The sequence below is a fragment of the Struthio camelus genome, chromosome 1, assembly GCF_040807025.1.
Source record: "Struthio camelus isolate bStrCam1 chromosome 1, bStrCam1.hap1, whole genome shotgun sequence".
In the NCBI taxonomy this organism is placed as follows: Eukaryota; Metazoa; Chordata; class Aves; order Struthioniformes; family Struthionidae; genus Struthio; species Struthio camelus.
Genome location: NC_090942.1, coordinates 156,598,655 through 156,609,846, shown reverse-complemented (window position 1 = coordinate 156,609,846; position 11,192 = coordinate 156,598,655). Strand labels below are relative to the sequence as shown.

Below are 11,192 nucleotides of genomic sequence, written 5' to 3'. Positions count from 1 at the left end.
AGCTTGTGAGCGGTACCACAGGTGCTGCTTTCCTAAATAAAACTGTTAGTCAAGTGAAACAGGTTGGATCGGGCTGGTACTTACCGAAGCAAAACTGTGCTGTTTCTGAACCATGCTGGTTAAGTTCAGACCGAGTAATAGTGGGCATACTTACTAACAAAGATTTCTGCCCAGAGTTTGGTTACGTGGCTTGACGTGCCATGCAAGGTGTGTAGCGAAGCGTTTTATTCACCTTCCCGCGAAGGGAAACTCAAATACGCACTGTGCTGTTTCTTTTCCTTCTCTCTTGCAAAACTAGATTGTAATATATTCTTCAAAAAATCTCTCCCCAAAATGCATTAAACGGGAAGAGTTTGTAGTTGTGCAGAAGTATTTCCTTAAATATCAATCTAGACTTTTTCCAGGTGATGGAGATTGTTATTCATGGTTTTCTGATCTCTTGAAAAGAGTGAAACCTAATAGCTTTATCCAAGTTTTGAAATATTTCTGCTTTATTACTTTAGTACAATTACCGCCACGTAAACATGCTTTTACTACTTAGGCTTTTAGTTCTTAACTTTAAATGTTTTAGCTCTTCTTGTTGTTAAGCTCTACCCCAACTGTTCCTAGCTAAATGTGTTGACTTCTTTCAAAAACAAATAAATAAACCCTCTCTTCATCATGCTGCGCAAATATGTTTTTGCTTTTGTCTATGGAACAGAGCTCTGCTTTTAAAAGCAGAAGTAGTGCAGGACAATGCCTGCTATCTTCTCCTCCCTTAATATCGAGGAGGGCTGGCTTTAATACTTCTGGTTGCAACTGATGCTGTGTTATGGCTAGAGAAGATTCTCTAGGTAGACTGCTTCCAGATGACTGCACGTCCTGCGCATTGGTTCCTGATTAAGGCTGTTGGCTCAGAGATCAAGGCTGCAGCTGAAGATTTAGGCGAATACTTGCTCTTGATGACTTACTAAAATTTAATGTATGTTGTGGAGTTCTGGAGTGGAATACTCTAGTGATGAGTATATATTTTGTTATGTATAGATTTGTTTTTTTAGAAAGCGTAAACTTATAAAATAAGGTCACTAGCCTTTTTTTTTGGGGGAGGGGGAGGGTTCCAAATTCTATCCTAGTTATTGTTAAAAGCAAATACAGCAGTTTAAATATAGATTTTAAAAAAGCTTCTGGGAAACCAACTTATAAATGGTATTGATTTACTTTAGTGTTTTTACAAGTCTATTTTAAGTTCATAAGTTAAGGTCAATAATTAAGTAAAATTGATAATTAAGTAAAATAATTAATTATTAAGTAAAATGTTTCAAGGCCACACACCCTTCCAGATCAAGACCTTTGATCCAAATGAGCAGTGCTCAGCAGTCACGAAGTTTTGTGTTTTCTTTCTCTGTAGAAATGTTCACTTCACAAGAATAAGTTATAATATAATCTCTTTCAGTTAGAATTTTTTTCCATTATATTTTATTGTTTAGTATACTTATGCTTCTGAGACTGTATAAACAACAAATGAGTATGATACAATTATTATTTTTTTTTTTTATAAGATAGACCTCAAAAATGACGAGGTTCACTGGTGTAGTTCTGGTACTATGTTGAAGTAGAACCTATGGCATCCCGGTTTGACTTTTTTAATGACTTTCTCTCATCCAAAAAGAAACACAAATGACTGCTGTGTGATATAACTAAACTTTCCAATTATTGTGTTTTTAAGGCAAGGTAATCTTTAGAAAATACTTGGCCATGGGAGAACAAAAATCTGTCACTAACCTTAGACTGTTTGTTGGCTTTGACCATTGACTGAAGGAGAGCATGTGTTTTCTATAAAAGATCTTAGCGCGGAATGCGGTCTTCAGTTTGTCTTCTAATTTGTTTGATCAAATAGCCCAATGTGATCATATCTGATAACTAGTTGGTACTGTCTTGCAGCACAGTATGTGTACTGGAGATGCAGAAGCCACGAGGTAGCAGAAAGCTTTGAGCTGTTACAAATTATCAGTTTCTACTAACAGCAGTAAAAACTGAAGAATGCAGGCAACTGGATTTATTTCCCTATGGACGTTAATTTCACTGCTTTGTGGCCAGTTAGCAAATACTGGAGAACATGAAGATGTAGTAAAGCATGCAATAAAGTTGCATCGTGGGAAAGGAGCTGTTGTTACTCAGAGAAAGCAATGGGTATTGGAGAGCTGCAGAAAACTCTCTGGCCTCCTTCGCCAGAAGAACGTTGTGCTCAACAAACTGAAAAACGCTATAAGAGCAGTGGAGAAGGATGCAGGCCTCTCAGATGAAGAGAAACTCTTTCAGGTGCATACCTTTGAAATTTTCCAAAAGGAGCTAAATGAAAGTGAAAATTCAGTCTTTCAGGCGATCCACGGTCTCCAGAGAGCTCTACAAGGTGATTACAAAGATGTTGTAAATATGAAAGAAAGCAGTAGACAGAGACTGGAAGCCCTGAGAGAAGCTGCAATTAAGGTTAGTTTTTTGTCCTGTTGTTTATTACTAGAATAGTACTATTCTACTCGTGCTTTTAAGTTTGTTATGATATGGTTTCAGTCTGTATTGATGAAAAAGTTGATTTACACAACGCTTGCAATATTTTACCATTTAAAATGGATCTTGAGCAAAGTTGGAAGCATTCGTACTCTTAAATAGAGCTCTGGAATAGAGTTTAAAATTCAGTCAAAATCAATAGTTATTGCAAAGCAAAGCTGAAGATGTTCACAAGGCTTATGGAAAAGGCATGAGAAGTGGGTCAGTGCACATAGCACAATTGTAATATGTAGAGCTCAGTGGGATTATCTGAAAGAATAGAGTGACTACTAATTGGCAAAATAGTAATGCCACTTTAAATGGGAATCCTCAGCCAAGGTTGACAATTTAAACGGAATGACTTCTTGCCTTTATTTCCCTATTTGTATAGATGTGGGTAAAATGGATGTGCAGAAAATGAGATGACTGCTTGAGATGACAGTACTTATAGCCTCTCAAGTGCAAATTTCAAAAGTAGCGTTTCCAAGAAAAGTTGAAAAAACTGAGGTTGTTTTACCAAGAAAATCACAGATGAGTAACAGCAGAGCATAAGTACTTTGCAGAAAGTTTGGGTCCCCATGTCGGTGCAGACCTGTTAGGGCTTGCACAGTCTGCCACTGTCTGCTGCACTTGGTAATGCTCAGAGTGTGTATTGAACATCTCCCATTCAGAGAGAATGTTTTAAAATTGACTTGGTATTTAAATTGTTCTTTTCATAGCCTCTGCCCTCAAACTGAAGGAAAACATGAAAGATTCTCTCTCTGCCTCTCTCTACCCCGTAAAGAAGAGGCTGTTCTTGTGAAAGTGAGCAAAAGATGGAAAGGATGTAATTGGAGTATAATATTTGAGCTAGGAGAATCTAGAAGGGGTATTTGTGTGGGAAACCTTGCAGCCTTAACAGGTGAAGATGGCAAGAGACTCTTTTGTGTAAGAGGGGGGTACAGTAAATTATGATGGGAGCAGAAGTTAAGATGTATGCTTGTGAGACTGGAGTAGTCTATGCTGTGAATGCAAAAACTGAATTATGGTGAATTTGGATTAGGGAGTGGCTTCATGGATGCGTATGTGTTTCAATGAAATGCTTTACATGACTTTGATACTGGTAATTAATGGCAGTGCCAGCCTCTGCTGCATAGAAATGGTGACAGTTGTCATGAAAATGAGTTGATTTTTCACCTTTTTTGCTCATATGTTTTTAAATAGCAGTGAAACTGTCCAAAATCTTTTTTTCTAATTTACCTACTTCTTTGCAACAATGTTACTGTAAAACAAATCCTGGAGTAATATACCCCTGGAGTTGGAAGTTGCTTCTTAATTTTTCTCATATTGAGAAGCCCATGGTGTTTTAGGCATGTCTGTCAAAGCTTTGCTACTACAGAGGTGGGTAGTGTAGGCTGCTTTTGTATATCATAGATACATATCAAGATACTCGAACAAGCAGTCTTTTATACCTTTCCTTCCTGTGTCATCTGCATGATTATTTAAATGAAATATTCTTTGTTCTAACCTTACAATCTGTTACATAAAGCGAAACAAAGGAGAAGATGCTGGGGAAATGCGTGCTGAAGAGATGAAAATTACATGGGATAAACTTATTATGACTTGTTCTCACTTTGAAAGGCACGCATTGATTTCAATCTTGTTCCAGTTTGTTTTAATTGTAATGATTATATTGGTGTACTCATAAGACATCCTTTCATTTTCCCTAAAGAGTGATTGAGTGAAAAATACAAATGACTGTGTCAGGGGCTGGACTCTACCTTCTTACTCCTGTTGACCTGAAGTGTTTGGAAGTATTTAGTATTAGAATCTATGTTTGGTACATTTCATGTTGGTTCTGTTGCTGAGGAAAGATATGCCAAGGTCATTCACATCAAGGGAGTTTTTAAAAAATAAAAAATAAAACAATAAAAGGAGGAAGCATTGAAGACAGTTTCTGCCTTCCTTTGCTCAAGGAAACTGAATCAAGGTTCTGGAAGAAGCAACAAAATTCTATCTACTTCTCATCAGCTTCTAATTTTTTGGGGGTATCTGCTACTCAGAAGTTGATGGAAAAGATAACACACCCACACACTGCAAAGATGCATCCTACTCCAACTTTGTTTTCCTCACCCCTTATTAAACAGAGAGCAACAGCAACAGTGCGTTTGTAACTAGTATTACCCCCAAAGCCTTACTCAGTCTTGCTCATTTGTTTCCAGGTGTTCCTTGTTTAGTACAGAATCGTCGTCTGCGTTTATCTTGCTTAAAATGATATTCAGTATGCAACTTGTGATTAGCTGTATCCAATCCCAGCATGAATTACAGACAAGTGTTAGTACTGGGAAGGCTCTTTGCGAAAACTTGTCCTTTTTTTGGATGCCATTCCTCCTGGTTGTGTCCCTCTGTACCACTATTGCACTGGTCTGTGGGTGAAAACAAATACCGCTTCAATAGACTACAAAAACATTCATCTCCATTAATAAAAGGAACTTAACAGCTCAAGATTCTCCAAATTTTCAAAGCTCTTCTATCTTGCCACCTGGAGAAAGTTAAACTCTTGCATAGTAGAGCCTTGTTTTTCTACAGTTTACCTTCGAGCTCTTCTCATTCAGTTTCTATTAACTGACCGAAAGGACTGATTAGCGCCCTTCCAACCAAAACTTGTTCTAGTTTTGAAGAAAAAGCCCTTTATTAAATCCGTCTTGTGTTCTAAGTTGTTGTTGACTGATGAGAGAGTCTGTGGCTCAAACTGGGGCTGTTTTTTTAAAACCTTCAAGTAACCTCTGGAGAGAGGTAAGAGAGCAACAGATGGGAAATGATTTTCCTTGAGGCAGTAGAAAAGTGTGAGTGACTTATGTGTTGCTTAAGAACCAAAGCAGTTGATGTTGGTTCAAGCACGTTAATAGTTATATTTTTCCCTACTGCAATTATTCTGGGAACTGGGCAGTTTTCATCATGGTAGCGTAGCTATGGTGATTCTAAACATCAATAGACAAAAGCCAGCAATCCAGAGTTTTCATCACAACCTGGAGTATTGCTCTGACTCCCAGGATTTTAGAAACGTTAAGCCGCAGTTACAGGCTTAACATACTGTTGTCCTGGCATCAAGAAATTGAATTATATGCATGTTCTTGCTGGTTTCAAGGGGGGAAAGTATCCATCCATGAACTTGCATGGAGGAGAAGATGCTTCAGTTACTTAAGAGTAGGTGTTTTTAGGGCCGTTTTAGATATACAGAGCACGTAAAACATCTGTATAGCATAGGCAGATAGAATACAAAACCTAAAGGAGACCCATGTTCTGTCTGATCTAGAACATCTAGCTGGATGTTATAGTGCATCTGAAATGGTGATAGAAACCTTTGTTTTCAGGCAACTCGGGCCTGACCTGGAGATTGCTTGTGTTTAGTGCCAAGTCTCTTTTTCCTTTGGTCATGATGGTGGCCCTTTGAAAGAACAAAGGAGCAGTCTCTTCTAAATATTCTCAGGATCCTGAATCTAACTGAAAGGAAGCATACCATCATGTATTTGTTTGCTCACTTGTAGTTGTTCTCTTTTAACCAGCACATCTTTAAGAGAATGTTAGCATGTAAAGTGACACATCTTATTTTTTTGTTTCCCTCAAAAACCAAATTATAGTCAGTCAGTACACAAAGTATTATGTTACATTATTGCTATGATAACCATATATGAAGGGCAGTATTAAGCCTACTCTTGATCAATACATAAAACTTTTTTTTTTTTTTCCAATTCTCTCTTTTTGAATCTGAGACATCCAGAGGAGAATTAATATAAGTTTATCAGGGAAGCTGTCACAATATTTTTAGACCATAGGAGAGCATGTCAGTATTTCTTCTTTTCTTACTTCTGAAGCCTAGAAACAGATTTCATAAATCATTAGTGCAAGTTCGTAAGAGGCCAAGACTGCAAAAATGAACAAAGTCAAGTATTCTGCTTCTGATGGAAAAATGCTTCCTGGCAACATAAACAGGAACCTCAGCTAGGGTGCTTGACTGATAATCTGTACTTTTTTCAAAGCTTTTAGTTTTTGTAGCTGCTTCCACAGTTATTGTAGTTTTTAAAAAACACCAACAGACCCCTTCTCCTGTTGATAAAAATGGCTTATAAAATTAAGTTTCGTTGTATTTTCCTTCCAATTTGTTTGATTGTTGTAGTTAGTAAAGCCATCCTTCCAAGTTTATTATGCTTCCCTGTTAAAGTAGTGAATTCTGAATTTTACTTGGCTATGAAATGGTTCCTAAGGTTCCTCAAAGTAATTACTCTTGTATTTTCTGGATAGTGATCATGAGGTAGCTCTACCGTGGATTAGAGAGTTCTGTTGGTGGATAGTGAGGGTGTTTGTGTGTCGTGTTTTTCTTTTGTTTTTTGTTGTGTGTTTGGTTTTATTTCTTGTTTTTTACTTCTGCCCCCTTCCTGTAATGTAAATTGGTGAAAGCAATCTTCAAATACCCTCATAACTTCTATATTGGTTTTGTAATTCCATTTCTTATTAGATCTTTTGTGTCAAGAGAAGCGTGCACTTATGTCAAATGCTTTCCTGCTCAAAGGTGTGGCCAACACTTTATGTCTGTGCTGTAAAATTCAACAGGAAGAAATGGAATACGTTGAACTCTTGGCAGCAGAGAAGCATCAGGCTGAAGCCCTTAAGAATATGCAGCATCAAAACAAAAGCCTGTCAATACTTGATGAGATTCTTGAAGATGTCAGGAAGGCAGCTGATAGATTGGAGGAGGAAATAGAAGAACATGCTTTTGATGACAACAAATCTGTAAGTAGTGTTTTAGACTTGGTCTCTTCATTCATGTATTTTTTTTTAGGTTGATATTAGCATTGTAAGGATGTTTCTCTTATGCTATGTTAAATAATTTTTAGGATTTTAGCAACTACTATAAAACATTTTGATTTTATGTATGTTTAAACTTCCCTTTCTACAGAAGAAAAACATTTAGTATTTAGTTTCCATGTTAGGAAATGAGCTAACATGGCCCTTTCTGCTAGCGATTTCTCTTTCTTATTTATTTTATTTGAAAGTCCTCTATGCAGCTGCCACTTTTGCATTGTGACAAGTATCTCTCAATGCTACACAGCCCATGAGAGTTGTGACATCTCTTTGGTGGTGGGGACTGCACTATCTAGGCTTTGCTGGGTATGGAGTTACCATGTTGAGCATAGTTTCCACTCCCCCCCACCCCCTTCGTTTCATTGAGAAAGTTAGGAGAGAACAAGAATCCTTGCAGTTAGTTTTCAGTCTGGGAACAGATATGATCAAGGCAAGGACATAAAAAGTGTTGTGGTGTTACTTTCTTTCACTTCTGACTTCCTTTGCTTTCGGTCCGTTGGGTTACTTGCATTCTTCGTTGTTCTTATGTTGCATGATGGATGGTATCCCTTAGATAAGGCTGTGTGTATTAGGAGCTGGGACTACATCAGTTTACTTCTGCCTCCTAGTGTTTTTCTGAGATTGACTGAGTTGGTCCTGTTCACGTAAGTGCCAGTTGCAATTTTATTTGGCTTCTGCTCTTGAAAGACTTTTGTTGACTTACAAGTCGAATTCTTTTTACAGTTGTCCTCTGAGCGTAGCTTTTTATTTTGTACGCGCCTGCCTAGCAGGACTACCAGTGGGTAGGGAAGAGCTAGCTGGAGTGCCCTCTTCTGTTACTCTAGGGTATAACAGTACACTTTAAAGCGATCAGGTGTAACGGCAGAAACGTCCTTCCGGCTAACTGGCAAAAGGCCAATGCAGGGTTTTTTCCTGCAGTGTATCTCTTTGTTTTTCTCCTTGTACCTCTATTCGTGAAAGAGGAGGAATAATGAAATGCTAACTGGAGTACTGTTTAGGTCTCCAGCTTAGCAAGGAACAGCTAACGTATTTTCTCATAAACTGGAACACCAGAAGAAAGACTGTCTAATAGAGTAATCAATAGTATAGAAACTTTCATTAAAAGTCTAATCAAGGAGAAATGTAATAGATAAAAAGGAAAAAAGAATATGAGCTAGCCCACTTAGTGCAAGACAACAGTATTTATTCATTATATTCTGTCATATACAGCCCATTTGCAGGAACTGCTGTTTTAGGAAATAAAATCTTGAAGTAACTGTTTTCCCATTATGTCCTCAAATTCATCAGTTTTTAGAGGCTCATTTGAATCTGTGCTGTGTACTCTTGCTCTCCTATCATGTTCTATCTTTGATTCTCTCTTTAGTAAAAACAAAAATGCACCATGGTATCGACTCAACATTTAATTTTGTAAATATACAGGAAAAAAATCATTTTTTTCTTTTTTTGTAATTGTCTTAGTCTTATAACATCTTTTTTGTGTTCTTAATATCATTTCCGAACTAGATTGTAAACTCCACTGGATGAGGAATATATTTATCCAATCATATCACTTTCATATGATCTATGATAATTTTAGATTTTGATACAGAGAATTTTGGTTAGGATCCACACACACAAGCTACCAAGTACAAAGGAACATACAACAAGCTCTATATGAATTTCGAATTGCAGAGCTTCAAAGAAGCTGCTTCAATATTGATGTATTTGATAATTTGCTTTTTGAACACTGTCCTTGATATCATAGCATCTTCTTAGGAATTTAATCCTAGGACAGAAGTTGCTTATTAGTGCTTTGATTTTAGGCAAAGTTAGTCATCTGCAAGACGGGGACGCTGCACTAAATAATGAAGTAATCTCTATGTGAAAGTCAGTTTAAAGTATGTTTTAAATTGCAGAACCAACATTTAACCGTGTGCTCTGAGCACTCTTTTGGTATCCCTGGAGTAGCACAGAGGTGGGGATCAGGACCAAAGATGACAGAAAAGCTGTAGGATTGGGAACCTGTTGAGTCTTCTGCACAGCAACAGTTCTTCACGTTCCCTGACTGTAGGGAAGCCTTTCTTCTTTGTTCTGATACTATGAGAATAGTTTGCATATACAGGGCATGCAGCTGCTTCTGTTTTCTCGCCTCAGCTGAAAACACTGGAAACATACATTTTGGGCTCTTATGCTTGACAATGGACACTTAGTTCTGGAATGCAAAATAGCTTGGTAAGTGGGGAGCTTAAGGATGTGAAAACAGAATAGACATGAAAAGGCAGGTTGTGGGAAAAGGGGTGAAAAGAGAACTTTCATAACACGTGAAAACAAAACGGCTATCAGCCTCTCAGTCCAACGCATATGAATGTTGGTGTTTTAGAAGTATCAAGTATCTACTTCAGTAGTTTGACAGACTTCAGAGTTTGTTTCACATTCTACGTTTCTTTTCCCCGTTTGATTCTTAAGTGACTTCAAATTCTTTAGAGTCCCATCATGTTGCATTGTATGCAAACACAGAGGAAGAGGTAACTCCTATGATAAGAAGCTTTAGTCTTTTAAATGTGTATATATATGTGGAATGAAGAAAAGGATAAAACTTGCAAGTAAAATGTCAATATTAAATACTGAAAATGCAGTATTTATCTGAACAACTTGGTGAAAGGCGCATGGGAATCGGCTAAGGCAAATAGACTGATGTTTTATAGAAGGCTTATGTGAAGACATGTCATCTTAAAATTAAGGGACTGCATAAGGGTATGGGCTTTTTCTTGATTGAGGGTGTAGTCGCTATCTGATTTTTGTGAACTGATTATCAGTTTCTAAACTCTAGTTGTTTCTGTTCAAGTCAATAAAATGTTATTTTAAACGAGACTTGTAATAAACGTTTTACTTCTGTGGTCTAAATGTGCTGAAACTTTTTTTTTTTTTTAAACTGATTGAATTCAATTGAAAATACTGAATTGGAATTCTACGGGTTTGGAAACTTGTCTTGATGTTTTTTGGTTGGACAACTTGTCTGAAGAGACATTGTTTTATTAATAAGTGGACCTGGAAAAGCCCTCGTTTTTAAAACGTAAAGCCGATTATAAGATTGAAATTGCATTTTTCAGTTATGGACATCAGTTTTTTTATAAGGAGTCTGATAAAATTTCTCTAAGGCTGAACTGCAGTGTTTTTACTTGGCTTCAATGCGTTCTGCAGAAATTCGAGCAGAGCTAGTAGTCTTTTCCTCTGTTACCATATCCTTCACTGACCCTTTTTTCTAATTTCTTTTGCCTTTCTTGAAAGGTAAGAGGTGTTAACTTTGAAGCAGTTCTAAGGGTGGAAGAAGATGAAGCCAACTCCAAAAGAAATGCTTCAAAAAGAGAAGTGGAAGATGACTTAGGTCTTAGTATGCTTATTGATTCCCAGAACAATCAGTATATACTTACGAAGCCCAGAGATTCAACCATTCCTCGTGCTGATCATCATTTCATAAAGGTAAACATTTTAGAGACACTTCCGTCATTCTTTTTAGGGAGATTTACTCCCACTTGTTTGCATGCCAGTACTGCTTTATATAGTTTCAGCGTCTGTCCCTCTAAAATTACCCTAGCATTCGTGACTTCCCCTTCCACTGGTGATCTGGCTAATGTTTTCCTCACTCCCAGGTGTAGGCCTCACAAGACTGTTTGTGATTTTAAACATGCATACTACATGACTCCTCTCTGTTTATATTTATTTGATTTAACTTCTTATACCTGTGGGGCAGCATCCTTTCTGCTCTCTAACTGCACACTGTTAAAGAGAGCTACTGCTGTGCCTGGTAAGTTGCTTGCATGTCGTTGTGAGAGAGTTTATCCTTATGT

The 11,192-nt window shown here is 37.4% G+C and overlaps 1 protein-coding gene across 2 annotated transcripts in view; it reads left to right on the top strand.

Annotated features, from left to right (window-relative positions):
- Nucleotides 1-11,192, top strand: part of TMCO3 (transmembrane and coiled-coil domains 3) — a 34,238-nt gene that overhangs the window by 1,012 nt on the left and 22,034 nt on the right. For both annotated transcript variants that reach the window (XR_011137592.1, XM_068926388.1), the window contains exons 3-5: nucleotides 1,921-2,466; nucleotides 7,114-7,293; nucleotides 10,633-10,824. Coding sequence is in view for 1 of the 2 variants with exons in the window: in XM_068926388.1 (XP_068782489.1) it covers nucleotides 2,020-2,466; nucleotides 7,114-7,293; nucleotides 10,633-10,824 (819 nt within the window). In the remaining variant the exon portion in view is untranslated. The remainder of the gene's footprint in view (nucleotides 1-1,920; nucleotides 2,467-7,113; nucleotides 7,294-10,632; nucleotides 10,825-11,192) is intronic.